Source organism: Siphateles boraxobius, unplaced genomic scaffold, assembly GCF_051911475.1.
Source record: "Siphateles boraxobius isolate OS27281-9 unplaced genomic scaffold, OSU_SipBor_1 72, whole genome shotgun sequence".
NCBI lineage: Eukaryota > Metazoa > Chordata > Actinopteri > Cypriniformes > Leuciscidae > Siphateles > Siphateles boraxobius.
Window position 1 is genome coordinate 1,082,327 of NW_027509200.1, and position 19,878 is coordinate 1,102,204.

The window sequence follows — 19,878 nt, forward strand, 5'->3', positions numbered from 1 at the left end:
CCATAGTTTCAGGGTGGCCATCATATGCAGTGAAGAGGTGGCCTAGAGTAGCACTGCCACCCCACCATCGAGGGTAGTGAGAGAGGAAAAACGTTTTCTGATTTAGACATGTTAGGCTTGCCATATTGGCGCCATAGTCTATACTATATATATAATATAGCGCCAGACATATAGTCTTGTGTAACCCAGGTTACTACAAGCATTAACACATGATTGAATTAAATGAATGAGCAGAACATTTTTATTTTTTATTTTCATTTTTATTAGTTATTTACATGAGTATTAAAACAGCCAATTAAAATAATTTGCTTTTGGGAGGACCGACCAATGAGAGTTGTTATGGATGTTGTGTAGTAGTGTTTTTTTTCTCTGGATTTAGCATGCGGTTGGCTCTAATCTTTCGTTCGCGCTCTCTCTAATTGGCAGAGCAGACGAGATTCAGATCCCTCCAAAGATATTTGAGTGTTTGATTTATCTAATTGGAAAAAATTAGAATTGAAGTTATATGTGTCCAGAGACGATGTATCAATAGAAGTGAAGTTTGATGTGGAGGAGACTAAAAAGAGACTGTTAAAGTCTGACGAAGTAGCGGAGAAGCAGCCTTGTTAACGCATAGCCTGTTGAGATATCAAGTCAAGTCAAGTCACCTTTATTTATATAGCACTTTTTACAATACAGATTGTTTCAAAGCAGCTTTACAGAGATTACAGGAAAATAATGTTATAATAATTTTTTTAAATATAAAATGAAATGTCCCCAACAAAGCAAGCCAAAAGCCAATGGCGACAAAGGCGAAGAAAGGCGACAGTGAAGGAACCAAAACAGTGTCAGAATGGAGAAAAAACCCTTGGGAGAACCCAGGTTCAGTCGGGGGGCAGTCCTCCTCTGGCCAATGAACGAACAGTGTATGATTATGATTCAGGCATTACAGGTCAGAGGTCAGATTGGATCGGAACATTATATTATGCAGTTCATCTGGTTGAAGACTGGAGTCATCACGCGTATGGAGACAAGTTCGTTGAGGATCAGTGCCGATGCTGCCTAACCTAACCCTAACCCTAACCCTTATTTTGTTAAGGAAAAATGACAAATGTTTGAATGTTCTACTTCAGATTTGTGAAATGTTCACCTGTTTGGCAAGTGTTTGTCATGAAATGTTCTGACAATAAAGAGTAGTTTAAAACCACAATTAATGTTCTGGTTTCTACAACTTTCACTTAGGAGCAAAAATCTGCCTTTAAACTTGAAAGAAATAAAGATTTGACATTTATCGTGATAATTATCGATATCGACTAATATAAAAAATGATCGTGATAATTTTTTTGGGCCATATCGCCCAGCCCTAACGTAAAGGACTATAATGCGTTAAGAGCTCGCTCAAGTACTGGGGAGCTAAACCATTTAGTGCTTTGTAAGTAATCAGCAATATTTAAAAATGTATACAATGTTTAATAGGGAGCCAATGCTTTTGGACCAGCTGTAGTTTGTTTATTAGGCGTGCAGGGCAACCACCCATAATAGCATTACAATAATCTAGCCTTGATGTCATGAACGCATGAACTAATCGTTCCACATTTGTCATGGAGAGCATTTGACATAATTTAGATATATTTTTAAGACGAAAAAAATGTGGTTTTACAGATACTAGACACGTGACTTTCAAATGAAAGATTGGTATCAAAGAGCACACCCAGGTTCCTAACTGAGGACGAGGACTTCACAGTGTGTATCAAATATTTGTTTATTGAGGAAATGGAGATTCATTTTTACGAGAAGGATGAGCAAAAGATCGAGTTGTAACAGAGTTCTTCAGACCTAAATAAGCATTATGTTTAAGTTCATTGGGTCTTGGTCAGATGTAGCGCCCCCTGTGGCCGGATTGGAGCGTCTTGCTGGTGTCTTTCCTCAGGATATCCTGTGTGTATCATCATCAGCAGATACAGGTCAATACAAATGTTAATATCATTACAGTGCTTTGATGTATCAGTTTTATTCATTTTTTATTTTTTATTTTAAAGAATGACTGGCAAAATAGTACAAATACAATAATGTTGCAGCAGCGTTAGTGCTTGAACCTCTAAAATAAACATGGATTAAAATATGTTTAACAAATCCCAATTCCACATAAATTATAAATGATTGATGTGACTACTATAAAACTAAATCTGATCTTCATCAACACAAACAGAGCTTGAGAAAAGCGCAGATACACACCTTCACACACACTAATGTCTATATGAGGATTTATTACACACAGTAATTCTGACCAGATTTTTCAGTGACAGACGTTCAGCTGTGTTATTAATGTAATGAAGAGAAAAGAGACTCTGTAATATCTCACTGTTACTGATTTATCATGCAGCTCAAAGCATTATGGGTAGAATCTCTCTACAGTCTATTCTCATTCATCAACACAGTTTCACTGATGATCCAAGAAAAACATAAAACCCCGGATAGAGCGGCTGAGTGAATGTGGTCTTCACTGTGTGTATGAGGCTCATTGTGTCTCTGTTGACACTGTAGAAGGACAGAGTTCCTGCACTGTGATCCACATACACTCCTATTCTACGACTGATGGGCTTTACTGGGAGTTTAGTCTCTTTGTTATTGTGTATGAATGAGTAACCGGAGGGAGTGCAGTCCAAACTCCAGGACTGATCATTAAATCCAAACCCACACTTATCACCCCATCCCTTCCTGCTGATGTTCTTATATGACACTGATATACACACACCACCACGCCACTCAATCTCCCAGTAAGAGCGTTGTTCACACACACTCTCACTACACAACACCTGCTCATGACAATCAAATCTGTCTGGATGATCAGGATACGACTGAAGCTCTGTGAAATTGCCTGTAATCACTCGGTTCTCCTCAGACAGACTGAGGTGTTTATTCATTGTGTTCAGATCCAGAGTGAGCTGATGGGAATCTGATGGAGATAAAACACATCACAATCAGGAATTATGAATCTGATCTTAGCTGAACTATTCATGTTCAATATATCAGCACAGTTTAATCATCATGTACGTGATCAACTATAAAACTCTTCTGTCAGCTTCTTCAGAAAGGACATGAACACAGTGAGTTTTTCTGCTTGTTTTCTGACTTACATTGAAGGAACTCGCTCCTGGTCTTGGGAGCCATGACTGTGGAAATCAACAGACATGAAGAGTGTGATTATCATGTCAAGAGGAAACTATCCTGCATCCATTGCTAACACATGCAGAAATCCTCCAACACAATATATTTAGAAATGTCTCTGTTGTTTACAGAGCCCAAATCCTGACACAACCACTACTGAGGGTTTGATAATATTGACATGTCACCATATTTGATCTGGCTTCTGTAGAACTGCTTAATGGGTAAATGTGTTAGATAGTAAGGGGTACAACTCTCGTTAGGGGAGCTCCTGATCGGCACAAATAAAAGTGACAAGAGCCCCGGGAACCCCGGAACCGAGCAGAGATTATGCTGCACCTGATGGACTGAGTTGACTGATTTGACAAATGGAATCCTCCCGGCTGACGTGAGCTCATCTACTACGTGTGATTCTACAAGCTGAGATTGTGCTATGTTTTAAGCCGTAATAAAGAACTGTGTGATAACTGTCATTCTGGTGTACTATTCTCTGAGCCCTCCAGTCCGTGTGGTTGTTATAATATCAGACATTTTTTTTTGTAAAATGATCTTTTCTCAGAACTTTATTAAGAGCGGCAGACTAGAAGCGTGTAGACAAGCCATAATCACGTTTTTGTGTGTGTGTGTGTGTGTGTGTGTGCCGAGAAAACATCCATGATTCAGTTATTAATACTATTCTTACATATATTTTTTGTTTAAGTTTCCTGAGTATTTTGTTTGTGAGTTTAAGTTTAATAAAATTTTACCATTTCTCATCTTTGTCTCAACCGTTTGTGACTCAACCCTTCAAAGCATTCAATTGTGAGAAATAACATGGCAATTGTAGAAGGGAATTTCGATTGAATGGAATTGAGTTTTATTCTTGGACCTCTTTATATGGAAACCACATGTAAGTTCTCATTATTAAACATCAATGATGTTTGGTTAAAAAACAGATATTAAATACAAAAACATATCTCTTCGATTTGTTAAAACGTATCTCTAAAATCAGATGTTCATTTGACCCTTGGTATCGATAGAATCAGCAGTATTTAAATGGGTGATTTTACAGTAGTACATTAGGCCCATGTTAGTGGTGTTAGAAGTGACCCAGAGTTTGATGAGTGGATCTCTTCTCACCTTCAGTTCGCCAGGTTGAACCGTTTTATTCCCATTCTGCAGGTTTTACCCCTTTACAATTGCCTTGTCATTTCTTGCAATTTAAAGATTATTTTAAGAAAAACCTTTTCTCAGATATCATGCTGGTTATGCATCTCAGATAATTTACCAGCAATAAACAAAGCTTTAAATTACACGTATTTTGTATGATCTACAGTTCCATCAATGTTTAATGTACAATATAAACTACATTGTCCAGAGTTGTACATTTTGTAAAATAACTAAATTATAGAATCAGGGACGTATTCACAAAGAATTTTAAGGCTAAAAGTAGCTCCTAACTGGCGAATTTAGGAGCAACTCTTTAAAATAATGGGCGTGTCACTCCTAACTTTAGGACTCCTAATTTTTTTCACTAAGAGTAATTCACAAAGCATTTTAGCCCTAAAAGTAGCACCTAAGTCTGGGACAGCTAAAAAGAAGTCGAGAGGACTCCTCACTAAGACCTATTCACAAAGGATTGTAGCGCATACCACCGCCTCGCAGTCGTCCGGGGTCTGCAACACAAGCGGGAATACTGCATTGATCAGCAAACAAATACTCTCCCATGTATCACGCTTAGTTTTACTTGAATTCTGTCAAATTTCCCTTTTATTTAAAAAAAATAATAATTTCAGCACCAACTGGGCCAGCAGCAGTAACTCATCCTGCGTCCAGTTGAGCTTTCTTTTCTGTTTGGCGAGTTCATAATCCACCGTCATTCAACTATTACATTACTTCAATAGGAGCAACATTTCCTTGCTTAGGCTATGGAAGCTTGTTTCCACCACAGAATGAAAAATAAAAAAGGTAATTGCGACTTTTTATCTCACAATTGCGACTTTATTTCTCACAATTCTGACTTCATATCTCGCAATTGTGAGTCGCAATTACAAAAAAAATTACAATCGCAATTACCTTTTTTATTTTTCATGCTGTGGCGGAAACAAGCTTCCATACTAATAGGATGTCAATTAACCAAGCAAGTGTTAATGCAAGTGTCGTTTTTCATTATTAGGCAAGTGGAGGTTTCATTAGGGTATTAGGCTACCTTAATTTAATTTAATTGAATTCACCACTTTTCTCTCTCTCTCTCTCTGCCTTTTTAGAATTACACTTCACTGGGGCCTGCACAAACATGTCATTATATATGCATTTCGATGACATTACTATTATTATTTTGTGTAGGACACAGACATATTTAGATGTCGTAATTCCATGATTTGTTGCGTCTGTGTGTTATGTTCCGCATGATGGCCCTGTCATCTAACAACCAATCACCGTGATCATTGCAAGGAAACGTCATCCATAGCAAACGAAGACTCACTCGCAGTTTAGGAGTTGTCATTTTTCCTTACTAAGAGTAGGTCTGAAAGGCGTTGTGAATTACTTTTAAGAGAAAACTCCTAGTTCAAGAAGCGGCTCAAGCCTTCGCGGATTCCTTCATGGGAGAGACGGTGCCCTTTTGTCCTTGGCGCCCTCTGGGGGGCGACTCTCTGAGGAGGATCGTAAAGCAATCAGTTCTGTTGTTCCTTGCACATCTCAATGATCCTCCAAGGAGGGTCGTAGAACAGTCAGTTTGGTTGTTCCCTGCCGGTAAACCGCTTCAGGGAACCGAAGTGACTGTTCGACCAAATCCAGAGGCCAGTCTCGAGAGACTGGTTCCTTTAGTAGATTTTCTGGCAGCGTGAAAGCTACTGCCAAATATATCTCATTGAGTCCTGCTTACAATAGAAAATGATTACAGAATCAGTTTGGTTCTCATCTACCCAGATTTCTAGGGGTCCTTCCTTCAGTGGTGGACCCTGAGCAGGCTCTGGTTATGGAGCAGGAAGTACAGACTCTTCAACGAAAGGGGGCTATAGAAAGGGTCCCTCCTCCCAGCAGGGAGTCAGGGTTTTACAACCGGTACTTCATTGCTCCAAAAAAGGATGGGGGGTTGCGTCCTATTCTAGATCTGCACCAACTACACCGCAGGGTTCAGAAACTCAAGTTCAAGATTCTTACACTCAAACAGATTGTGTCACAGATTCAGTCCGAGGACTGCTTTGACACGATAGACTTGAAGGACGCTTACTTCCATGTATCCATCCATCCACATCACAGCAAGTTAGTAAGTAAGTAAATTTTATTTATATAGCACATTTACACATAGCTGGGCTATCCAAAGTGCTGCACAGAGAAAAAAACACAAAACAACCAAACCAAACCGAACAGACAGAAATAGCATCAGAAGAAATTTAAAATGCCAGGGAATAAAAATAAGTTTTCAATTTAGATTTAAAAATAGCAATTGAAGGTGCAAGGCGGATATCCAGAGGCAATTGGTTCCATAAACGTGGGGCGGCAACAGCAAAAGCTCTATCTCCCTTAGATTTTGGACGGGAGCGTGGGATAAATAAAAGAGCCCTGTCTAACGATCTTAAAGATCTAGTGGATGACAGAGGAGTCTAATATATAATGGTGCTTGTTCATTAAGAGCTTTAAAAACAAACAACAGAATTTTAAACTGAATTCTAAAATGGATCGGGAGCCAATGAAGCGAAGCCAAAATGGGGGTGACATGATCGTATTTCTTTGTCCCGGTCAGCAGCCTTGCAGCTGCATTTTGCACCATCTGGAGTCGAGCAAGCGATGATTGAGGAAGACCCAAATACAATGAATTACAGTAGTCCAAGTTCCTGAGGTTTGCTTTCAGGGGCGAAGTGTACCAATATCTGGTTCTTCCATTCGGCTAAGGTTTATCGCCCCTGTACTTTTACGAAATGCGTGGATGGAGCACTGGCTCCCCTGAGACTCCAGGGCATCCGCATGTTGAATTACATCGACAATTGGTTGATTTTAGCTCAGTGCGAGCAGATGGCGGTGCGGCATCCAGATGTCATTCTGTCCCACATAAAGATGCTGGGGTTGAGGCTCAACGCCAAGGAGAGTTTGTTCCTCCCGTCCCGTCCCCACTTTTCTAGGTGTGGTATGGGATTCGACAGCGATGCGGGCCAATTGTCACCTGCACCTATTCGATTCTCTCAGCCATAAATGGGGTTAAACTAGGCCAGTCACTCACTGTGAAACAGTTTCAGGGACTGTTGGGTCTCATGGCAGCTGGGTCGAACATAATAACTTTTGGCCTCCTGTACACGAGACCCCTGCAGTGATGGCTCAGGACCAAGGGGTTTTCTCCGAGGATCATGATCAAGATCACGCGGCGATGCCTACGTGCTTTAGTCATGTGGAACAAACCTTGGTTCCTCGCCCAAGTCCCAGTGCTGGGGGCTTCTTGTCATAGTGTAACGCTAACGACGGATGCTTCCCTGATCGGTTGGGGGGCGATCATGAGTGGTCGCTTGGCGATAGGTCTATGGCAGGACCACCTTCTTTCTTGGCACATAAATTGGCTAAAAATGATGGCGGTATTTCAAGCTCTCAAGCACTTCCTGCCAGACCTGAGAGGTCACCATGTGCTTGTCCACACGGACAACACATCGGTGGTCTCTTATATCAACCATCAGGGGGGTCTGAGGTCAGATCACCTATGCAAACTGGCTCATCAAATCCAGTGGAAATTACTGTCTCTCAGGGCAGTATATCAGCATCTAAATCAGGGAGTGTATATCCTGTCAAAGCAGGGGCTGAGACCCGGGGAATGTTGACTTCACGCCGAGGTGGTGAAGCTCATTTGGGAGAATTTCGGTCAAGGCGACCTTTTCGCATCGTCAGATACAACATATTGTCCTATGTGGTTCTCTCTCAAGCATCCAGCTTCTCTGGGGCTGGATGTGATGGTTCAGGTGTGGCCGAGGCTACACCATGTATGCTTTTCCTCCGATATCGATGCTTCCGGGAGTCCTGAAAAAGGTTCGCCGGGAAGAAGCCTGTCTGTTACTAGTAGCCCCGTACTGGCCAGCCCGGGTTTGGTTCTCGGACCTGGTGTTCCTTCTAGACGGCTCTCCGATGAAGATTAAGATCAGGAGGGACCTATTGTCCCAAGCAGGGAGCACGATTTATCACCCTTGTCCTTCCAGTTGTGGAAACTGGAACAGGAACAGGCATTTGCTAATTTGGGGTCGTGGGAAAAGTGTTCCCACAGCATGTTGACGTAGCTCGAGTTCCCTTGACAGGGAACATCTCAGGTTACGTGTGTAACCCTGGTTCCCTGAAGAGGAAACGAGACGCTATGCCGCCCTGCCATACTCCCTGCATGCCTGTGATCGACTTGCTTCTGCCTATCAGAACTAACGTGGTCTTTTTTCAGGTGTGCTTTATAGTTTTCTGGTCTATGACGTCACCCGCCTATGACGTCTCATCACACCATTGGACTGATTAAACACGTGCTTCACGACGCAATCACGCACAGCTTGAGTTCCCTCTTCAGGGAACCAGGGTTAGATACGCAACCTGAGACGTTTTTATTAAAACATAAAATTCCTTGCGTACCTTTACAACTTATTGAGCGCATCTCTCTCAATTTCAAGTTCAATTACTCAGTTGCTGTTATGACAAACTGGCGTGTGAAATGGAAATATGCACATGACCTTTAATTCATAACATTTACAGATTAAATAAAATGTATGTAAAATGTAAGTTATGTGTTGCAGAAAAGCATGTCTTAAAGGCTCTGTATACTTCAAGCCAAGTTATTTTTCATTCTTCACTTAGGGGTAAAATCACACCAAATATCTTTGTAGGTAAGTGTAAGTTAAACAACACAAGAACTTGCAATCTTGTCTTGTTTTTTTTTTTTTTGGCTTGAGGCTATATCACACAACTGTGACTTTGTCTTTATCATTATTACTTATTTTTTGTTGCATTTCTCATTGTGTCTGTAAAACACTGTAAATGCCTGGAACACTTTACTCATGTGGAACCCGAGTCTGCGCAGTACTAAGCCGGAAGTAAAGTGTAATTTGATTGTTTAGATTCCATCGCATTTCATTCGACTTCATGGGGAGGTGGGGTTTATGAGCTATACTGGGATCAGCCACTGGGGGCGATCGAGACTCAGGGTTTATAAGCTCTACTGGGATCAGCCACTGGGGGCGAACGAGACTCAGGGTTTATAAGCTCTACTGGGATCAGCCACTGGGGGCGATTGAGACTCAGGGTTTATAAGCTCTACTGGGATCAGCCACTGGGGGCGATTGAGACTCAGGGTTTATAAGCTCTAATGGGATCAGCCACTGGGGGCGAACGAGACTCAGGGTTTATAAGCTCTACTGGGATCAGCCACTGGGGGCGATTGAGACTCAGGGTTTATAAGCTCTACTGGGATCAGCCACTGGGGGCGATTGAGACTCAGGGTTTATAAGCTCTAATGGGATCAGCCCCTGGGGGCGAACGAGACTCAGGGTTTACGAGCTATACTGGGATCAGCCACTGGTGGCGATTGAGACTCAGGGTTTATAAGCTCTACTGGGATCTGCCACTGGGGGCGATCGAGACTCAGGGTTTACGAGCTATAGTGGTACCAGCCACAGGGCGGCGATCGAGACTCAGGGTTTACGAGCTATACTGGTACCAGCCACAGGGGGGCGATCGAGACTCAGGGTTTACGAGCTATACTGGGACCAGCCACCGGGGGGTGATCGAGACTCAGGGTTTATGAGCTATACTGGGTTATAGTTTTTGTTTTGTTTTATTTTTATAATGAATAAAAGCCTATTCTCCTGTCTTTTTAAGTCCTCGCTCCTTTCATCACCCCAACCCTGACATAAGTATAGTAGCACACATTTGATGTTACATACATAATATACTCTGCATTTATTTGTAATAACATGAAAGAAGGAAATATGTTCATATACAGTCAAATGGGAAACCATTATAAAATGTTACACATTTCTTAATATACACACCTGTTAGGAAATATGTCAATACAAACATTCACTTTGTGAATGAAGTAAATATAGATTAATTCAAAACAATGTGCACATGGCACTTACCTGAAGAGGGTATAAGGTCACTGGCCTCACTCACTCCCACTTTACTTTAGCGGATCAAGTACTGCTTTCCAGACTTCAATCCAGTCAGAGTAAAGTCTTCATCAGCTGTGTTTATGATCATCCACTCTTGCTGAGCGCCTGAATCTGCTTTCTCCTGCTGGTAATCAACTCGTACTGCACAGTTTCTCCAGTTAGGGACTTCTGCAGGTTCAAGGACAGAGAGGTATGCGTCTCTGTCAATGATCAAATCAGACAAGCTCCTAGAGCATATTAAATATAAGTTATGATGAAATCAGAACAAAATATGGTGGTAATACTGTTGTTGACCCATGTTGTGTGTTAAATTAAAGGTGGTTCTTGTTTAATATGTTGCATAAACTGTCTCGCTTTAAACATGCGATTGTGTCGTATTTCTATAAGAGGTCCTATGTCCTTTGTTCATCTTCATAATTATGAGGAAGCTTTTTTATGTTGATCTTCATTTCCTTCCATTTCTTTTGATGACACGAGTGGTTAATTCGGTGCTGCACAAACTGAAATGCGTGTCAGTAATCGGCGGTGCATTTTGGGTAATGTAGTTCATGACTTAAAAGTATGTTATCTGGGTTAAGGAGAAGAAACTGAAACTCTGAATTGTTACTTTGGTATTGTAAGTCACCTGCATATGAGAAAGATGGGACAATGTTCTAACTAAATGATGGTCACTGACTCTGGTGCTTGTTACATCTCTGCCTACATAATCTAACTACAAGCAACAGCACAAACAAATACAACAGAGCAAAGAAATAGTAAATTAATGATGCATGCTCTTATTCATGCTTTTATTTCTTCCCGCCTTGATTATTTTAATGCTGTTCTCTTCTTTGAACCATCGCACTGTATCGCGTTTACAATTAGTGCAGAATGCTGCAGCCAGAATACTGACAAGAACAAAGTTATTTCATCATATTACACATATTTTAGCTTTTTTACAAAGGTTTTAAGGTACAAAGGTTTTAGCTTTTTTACAAACAGGTTACTCTTTTATCTAAGGATTGATTTTAATATTTTACAGTTTAAAGCTTTAAATGGTTTGGCAACTATAAATTTAACTGAGCTCCTGAAACCTTATGAATCAGGGAGATGTCTTAGATCTTCTTTCAATAAGCTGCTAGCTGTTCCAAGAACTAGATTTGTAACTAAAGGGGATAGAGTGTTTGGAATAGTTTGCCAGTTATTAGATCTTCTGAATGTGTGTTTGTTTTTAAATGTCGTCTGAAAACGTACTTGTATAGACGTCCTTTTAATATTTTGTGAAGTCTTCTGTGTATTTTGGGTCTTGATATTTTTTGTTTCTTTATGTAGTGTGTATAGCTCTTCCTTAATTTATTTAAATGATTGTGTTGTCATATTGTGTAAAGCAATTCGTGCATTGTTGTGTTAAAATTGCTATATAATAATTTTTTTACTTACTAGGTACAGAAATCGAATAAAGTAATAAAATGTAAAATAACATTGCACATTTGACTGTATAGGTTAAAGATTCATCCTTATTAAAGTTGCAAAAGCTATTCAGTCCAGAGCAGTGAGTGTTTTCCTTGTCTTTTGTTTGATTACCATTAAAAACACAGACAGCAGGAATATTAGGCTGCTGTCCCTTTAAGACATAATGCACAGTAAACTGATACTTTACACACATGCGTTATCTCTCTACACTGTATAAGTTCACTTAAGGCATAACAGATTATGTCTGCTGGGATACTCATCATGACAGACATGTTGATATGATGTTTGTGTGAGTTTGTCTGTTGAAGCAAGACTTGAAAGAGAACTCAATATTTGTGCGCTGTCTGAGATGTGTGCGCGCTTCAGATGAGTGCACACACACACACCTTCTCACAGCATGCGCGAGTTCTCGTTCGCGTCTTGCTATTGAATGTTTAAATCGGCAAGTCTTAAATGAGTTTATTTTAAACACAGACAGCACACACACACACTCATGTGCAGTTCAGAGGGCTGTTTCATAAAAGACACTAAGAAAAGCGCGGATTAATATGAAGGTATTTTTGGTGCAAAACAACTGAACACCTGTGACAGTGAAATTTGTAGTTGTAGAGAATAGCCACACATGTGTATCAGTAAATTTGAAGTCACAGAGAGAAATGTTCTAAGAGTTGCAAACTTGTAGACTTTTTTCTCTTCCACAAACACAATACGTCACACCTTCTCAAAATTTTCATTGCAGGGGCACAAATCCTATTCTACAAATCACAAATTAAGAAAACATACGCTCACATTTTTGCTATAGTCGCTGCAGTGAATATTACGGTGGCCGAGAGATCTACGTGCTGCAACTGAAGAAAACGCATGCAAATAGAAAAAAAAAATCTTCATCAGTTTCACAAAACACGTGTACTCCAAATACTCACAACACAACCAAATACAGAAACGCGCTGCAAATAACACAGACCACAACGGAAATGTTTCCGGGGGAACCAAATAAGTGACGAACCCGGCTAATAAAATAATAAAATAATAATTAAATATTAAATAATTAAAATAAAAAAATAATTTGCGGGTGTTTTTTTCTATTTGCATGCATTTTCTTCAGTTGCAGCACGTTGAGTTTTCTCGGCCACCGTAGAATATGGTCCAAAACGCATTCACACAACTGCATCAAAAAATGTGAAGTCACAGAAAAATTTTGCTCATCCGCAAATCAGTATGTGAATTAATCCAATGAGAGTTGCACACTTGTAGAAAATTGCCTCACAAATGTCTTGTATGGGCTGACCTGGGTCGTGACATGGCATGGGCGGACCTGGGCCCTGGCGCGTGCCAGCAGTGCAGGAAGCCAGGGCGGATCCGACAGTTCAGGGGACCAGGGAGGCGCGGGGTCTTAATCAGGTACCTACTGCCCCCCAAAAAATGTTCTTGGGTGGAGGCTCTGGCGTAGCCATCTTGGAACGAGACTCTGGCGTGGCGGCGGCCATCATGACGTGAAGAGACTCAGGCGTGGCATGACGTGAAGAGACTCAGACTAGCATGACGTGAAGAGACTCAGGCGTGGCATGACGTGAAGAGACTCAGACTAGCATGATGTGAAGAGACTCAGGCGTGGCATGACGTGAAGAGACTCAGACTAGCATGACGTGAAGAGACTCAGGCGTGGCAGGCATGACATGAAGAGACTCAGACTGGCATGACGTGAAGAGACTCAGGCGTGGCAGGCATGACATGAAGAGACTCAGACTGGCATGACGTGAAGAGACTCAGGCGTGGCAGGCATGACATGAAGAGACTCAGACTGGCATGACGTGAAGAGACTCAGGCGTGGCAGGCATGACATGAAGAGACTCAGACTGGCATGACGTGAAGAGACTCAGACTGGCATGACGTGAAGAGACTCAGGCGTGGCAGGCATGACATGAAGAGACTCAGACTGGCATGACGTGAAGAGACTCAGGCGTGACATGACGTGAAGAGACTCAGACGTGGCAGGCATGACGTGAAGAGACTCAGACTGGCATGACGTGAAGAGACTCAGGCGTGGCATGACGTGAAGTGACTCAGGCGTGGCAGGCATGACATGAAGAGACTCAGACTGGCATGACGTGAAGAGACTCAGGCGTGGCAGGCATGACATGAAGAGACTCAGACAGGCATGACGTGAAGAGACTCAGGCGTGGCAGGCATGACATGAAGAGACTCAGACTGGCATGACGTGAAGAGACTCAGACTGGCATGACGTGAAGAGACTCAGACTGGCATGACGTGAAGAGACTCAGGCGTGGCAGGCATGACATGAAGAGACTCAGACTGGCATGACGTGAAGAGACTCAGGCGTGGCAGGCATGACATGAAGAGACTCAGACTGGCATGACGTGAAGAGACTCAGGCGTGGCAGGCATGACATGAAGAGACTCAGACTGGCATGACGTGAAGAGACTCAGGCGTGGCAGGCATGACATGAAGAGACTCAGACTGGCATGACGTGAAGAGACTCAGGCGTGGCATGACGTGAAGAGACTCAGACGTGGCAGGCATGACGTGAAGAGACTCAGACTGGCATGACGTGAAGAGACTCAGGCGTGGCATGACGTGAAGTGACTCAGGCGTGGCAGGCATGACATGAAGAGACTCAGACTGGCATGACGTGAAGAGACTCAGGCGTGGCAGGCATGACATGAAGAGACTCAGACAGGCATGACGTGAAGAGACTCAGGCGTGGCAGGCATGACATGAAGAGACTCAGACTGGCATGACGTGAAGAGACTCAGGCGTGGCATGACGTGAAGAGACTCAGACGTGGCAGGCATGACGTGAAGAGACTCAGACTGGCATGACGTGAAGAGACTCAGGCGTGACATGACGTGAAGAGACTCAGACTGGCATGACGTGAAGAGACTCAGACTGGATTGACGTGAAGAGACTCAGGCGTGGCAGGCATGACGTGAAGAGACTCAGACTGGCATGACGTGAAGAGACTCAGGCGTGGCATGACGTGAAGTGACTCAGACGTGGCAGGCATGACGTGAAGAGACTCAGACTGGCATGACGTGAAGAGACTCAGGCGTGGCATGACGTGAAGAGACTCAGACTGGCATGACGTGAAGAGACTCAGGCGTGGCAGGCATGACGTGAAGAGACTCAGACTGGCATGACGTGAAGAGACTCAGGCGTGACATGACGTGAAGTGACTCAGACGTGGCAGGCATGACGTGAAGAGACTCAGACTGGCATGACGTGAAGAGACTCAGACTGGCATGACGTGAAGAGACTCAGGCGTGGCAGGCATGACGTGAAGAGACTCAGACTGGCATGACGTGAAGAGACTCAGGCGTGACATGACGTGAAGTGACTCAGACGTGGCAGGCATGACGTGAAGAGACTCAGACTGGCATGACGTGAAGAGACTCAGGCGTGGCATGACGTGAAGAGACTCAGACGTGGCAGGCATGACGTGAAGTGACTCAGGCTTGGTGGGTACTGTGGAATTCCGGGGTTCCTCATCTGCAAACCCACAGTAAATGAGGAACCACTCAGCAACAAGGCATAGTCAATGTATTGGGCCAGGGAAAAATGAATTTTCCCCCCTGGCAATCGAGACCACACCAGTTCATTCAGCCGAAACGAAAAATCTCCTTTAGAGCCACGTCATTAAAATCTGCCTGAGTCCACAAAAGTCCTGAACATAGGTCTCGATGGCCTGTTCGTTTTACGGATTACAATGTTGTTTTAAATGAATAGATAGATAGGTGGCCACCAAGACAACCTTCACATTTAAATACTAAATTAAAATTGTTTATGGACATATTTGATCTGATTGACATATGGAGAGAGAAAAATGTAGATGATATTGTGTATACTTGGAGTAAGAAGGATGGCTCTAGTCTAGACGTTCTAGGATTGTTTTTTGGCATGTCTCTATCCATTTTGATGGGAACAATATTTTTGTTAATGTTACGCCAACACCATTAACTGACCATAAGGCCATATTAATCAAAGTTAAGATTTCTCCAAATACAAATTGTAAGAAGTATCATTTATACTGGAAAATTAATAGTTATTTGCTTAAATTAAGTGCAGTTAAACCGGAATTGAAAAGGCCAAAAAGGAAGGGTTGTTCAGTCATAATTGGGAATTATTTGAGGAAGTTGATCTTAAAATATTTTAGGAAGTTTGGTAGCACATTAATTAACACATCACAACGTGTTCTGGAAGAGAAAGTGGTTAGTGAAATCTTAGGCATTAGGAATCTAAGATTCCCAGTGTTTAGCTGTTAGCAGGACAGAGATTGCTGCACAATGATCTTGATAATACAGAATGTGAGCACTGGCCTTTATTCGGTCATGGTATATCTGCCGAGAGCATGGAGAGCAGATGTCTGCTTATTTATTTTTTAAACTTCAAAAGTCGAGGGCTAAACTAAATTCTGTTTCTAAAATGAATATTAATGGATCTATTACAGATTATTTTGACATAATTTCTACCATTTGCTATAATTATTAGGCTACTCTAATGTATACACTTCTAAATTCAGTGAGCATCATATGACATATATTTGTAAACATTTTAAGAATGTAAAAACAATGACTTAAGAGGACCAAAAGTTATGTGATTTCCCGATAACTATTACAGAAATTAAGCTATTGAATTAATCTATTGAACGTTTAAACTGTACTAAATCACCCGGGAACGATGGAAGTACTACTGAGTTCTATAAGCAGTTTTCTGAGATTCTTCTTTTTGAAGAATACTCTGAAATATTAAAGTGCACACAACTTCCTAAGTTTACAACTTCCTTTGTTTGATTCCTAAGCCCAAGAAAGATTTGTTGCTTATTGATAATTGGAGACCCATTAGTCTGTTGAATAATAACTATAAAATATTTGCTCATGTCTTTGCCCAAAAGTTCAAATTAGTATTAGATTCCATTATTGATGAAAATCAATCTGGGTTTATGCGAAACAGACCCGTTTAATAACATCACTTACTTTTGATCGTATTGAGTACTCTGACCTTATAAAAGATGATAGCTTTAAACTTAAAATAATAAAAAACTTAAAGTCTTTGATTCTGTTGAGCATACTTTTATGTTTTACTGTTCAGAACACTTTGGGTTTGGGGCTTATTTCTGATGAAAACTCTTTATGCAGGTGGAAATACTTCTGTGAAATTAAATAATGGCACTACACAAAGATGTTACCTCGAAAGAGGAGTTGCCCAGTTTCTGTTTACCTCTTTCTCATTGTTGCTCGGCGTTCTGTCACTTCATTACATCATGAAAGATAAAGGAATCGAGGCTGAAGAGAAGTGTCCCGATGAGCCAGTTGGCTGATGACGCAGCTCTTTTCTTAACATGTGGATCAGATTCAGTCAGCTGTCAAGCTCATAGAAATGTTCTCCAGTGCCTCAGGGCTCTGCCTTCATTACAGAAATGCAAACTGTTTGCTTTAAAAAGTTTCCATGCCAGAATATATTCCTGTAAAGGATGCTCCAACTTTATGTATGATTATTACTAAAAATGAGCGGGAGAGAATCTCACAAAATTTTGACCCTGTGATTAAAAAAGTAAAGAACAGATTTAATATTTGGTCACTGAGGGACTACCTCGTTACATTCAGATGATCAAATAAATAAGATAACTGATCAAATAATGCTGAACTTTTTTGTGGAAAAAACATATATTAGAAAATCTGTAATTGTTAATTCATATAAAAATGGTGGCCTTGATTATTTAGATTTTTCTATTTTGAGATACACCTTCAAAATTAACTGGTTGAAAGTATTTACAAATTCTGTGTGGAATATGATTTCTACATGGTTTTTTGACCAACTTGGTGGCCTTTCATTTTTGCTAATGTGTGATTACAGAATGGAAAAACTCCCCGTTAAACTGTCAGCTTTTGCCTTGGAAGTTCATTTATAAGCATCACCTTTCACCACATAATTATTACATCTGGAATATTTGTAATATTTTGTATAAGCATAAGAGTATATTTTTAAAAACTTGGTTTGACAAGCGTATCCTTTTGGTTGGACAGTTGTTGAATTATCAAGGGTATTTAATGACGTTTGATGAATTCCTACTTCGACTTCCCAGTTTCCCCTAAAGAGTGTGCCTCTGTAACCGGTGCTCGGGTGCTGTCTCTTTATGTAGAGCTATTTCATACTCTAAACGTGAGTCTCGATTGCATCTAGCTGATACATTCGTTTTTCAACAAGCAAAAATAATAAGGATATTACGTTCCCTTTTTCAAAAAGAAGTTGTGTGTAAACCACATGTCATTCCCTATTGGTCAATCAAGGTTTATTGGAACTATTAATTGGAGTAAGGTATGGCTGTTACATAATAAATATATTATTACAAATAAGGTGAAGGAAATTTAATTTAAGACATTGCCTAAAATTTACCCCGCTAAACATTTTCTATCCAGGTTTAACAAAGACATAGATTTAAATTGTTCATTTTGTTTTTTGCAACCAGAAACTGTACCTCATATTTTTTGGCACTGTCGATAAACAAAGAGATTACGCTGGAAAGTTTATAAATTTATTATTAACAAATTGTAATGCAACTTTCTTTTGTCAAAAGAAACATGTAATATTTGTTTTTGTTGGGTTTTTTTTTTTCAAATATGAAAATAGTCTGGAAAATCAAGCATATATTATTAATCTTCTGATTATATTTGTTAAGTTTCATATTTATCCGTGTACATTTATTAATCAGAAACCTCTTTTTTCTGTGGTATTGAAAGAAGTAGAAAATGATATGGTTTCCATTAAAGACAGTACAAACAAAAAAGCTGTAGAAACCATTCATTGAATACATTTCAGATTTTGTGAAATATCAAAGCCTTTTATTGTTTGTTTGGTCAACACACTCACACACACACACACACACACACACACACACACACACAGAGAGAGAGAGAGCTATCAACATCCGCATGATGACGGCGTAAATGACTGGTCATGTTCGAGCAAATGACACGCATTAACAAAGTTTACAAAGAGTAATCGTTGTGTTGATGTTTTGTGATTCTCCATGTTGTAATATATTATTGAGGAGCCAGCATTGCATCCATTGACAGAAACATTAACTGTCTGTTTTTGTTATTTTCCACACACCATATTATAGATGATAATAATAGAGGTCATCGGATCTTAGATGAACCGCAATTAAAAGTTGATTTATAAGAAAATTAAAGCGATTGCATCATTTCGACGATCTCCTTTGCTTTCTTACAAAGTGAAAGTAAACAGAAAACAAGTCTTGAGTTTCATAACTCCTCAGCGATCGACTAGATAAGATCGAGTAAATAAGATTGCAAGGACTTTGCTGTAGAAAGTCTGTATCAGACCCTTATGTTCGGAGAACTTAAAGCTTCATCTCTCACTGTTGTTGTTATGATTTATAGACCACTAAAGTCATCTGCTCTGTCTACTGTTTTACTGATTTGTCTACTGTTTTAACACATCTATGTACCTTTTCTGCGAATATTATGTAACGTTAGGCTACTCACCGACTGAGCGTGTCAAGATGTGGAAGAAAGAATCGGGCGATGAATCAGCGCAGAAGTTTTTAGTCAAAGGTGTGTTGTAATATATTCATTAGTGATGTCCGGGACAAAGCGTTCTTTTTTGAACCAGTCGAACCAGTTCACCAAATCGTTCAAAACAGTTCGCGTCTTGAGTCAGCGCTGGTGCACAGTTTTCTAATGTTACTCACTTTCGGACATTCCTGACAGAAATAAAACAATATCCCGGAACATATTACTCTAGTAACTCCAACAGTTCACTGACCTGACTGAGAAATGCCGAGAGAAGTGATACTGCGCATGCGCGGACTACCAGCATACAGGTACAGTGGTTCTCGAGTTACCAGGACAGAACCGAGAACTGTATGGCAAGCCGTTTTAGTATATAAAAATATGTTTTGCCTATCCATCGATTTGTTTTGGATAGTCGTAAATGTATTATGACAAGTCATAATTATAAGTTGAATTATTAATATAATTTAAATACATTTTTATGGAAGCAGAATAGTCTCAATTATAATTCACGCAAAAAACATCATTCACACACGCGTAGACAATTTCACATGCATGAAACCTAATTCACGTACACACAAAAAATAATTCACGTACACACAAAAAAAATCGTTTCACGTGCGTGA

The 19,878-nt window shown here is 40.6% G+C and overlaps 2 protein-coding genes across 3 annotated transcripts in view; one reads left to right on the forward strand and one right to left on the reverse strand.

Annotated features, from left to right (window-relative positions):
- The window catches only part of znfl2a (zinc finger-like gene 2a), a 135,439-nt gene that overhangs the window by 70,308 nt on the left and 45,253 nt on the right, over nucleotides 1-19,878 (forward strand). The window lies entirely within an intron of this gene.
- On the reverse strand, nucleotides 1,724-19,551 carry LOC143724312 (stonustoxin subunit alpha-like). 2 transcript variants are annotated; one of them, XM_077217318.1, is made up of 5 exons: nucleotides 19,226-19,551; nucleotides 16,938-17,123; nucleotides 10,218-10,418; nucleotides 3,117-3,152; nucleotides 1,724-2,935 (listed from the first exon to the last, which is right to left on the reverse strand). In XM_077217318.1, exons 4-5 carry the CDS (start codon nucleotides 3,148-3,150, stop codon nucleotides 2,409-2,411), a joined length of 561 nt encoding a protein of 186 aa, XP_077073433.1. In that variant the 5' UTR covers nucleotides 3,151-3,152; nucleotides 10,218-10,418; nucleotides 16,938-17,123; nucleotides 19,226-19,551; the 3' UTR covers nucleotides 1,724-2,408. The 2 variants fall into 2 exon arrangements, with proteins under 2 accessions (XP_077073433.1, XP_077073432.1); XM_077217317.1 differs by lacking the exon at nucleotides 16,938-17,123.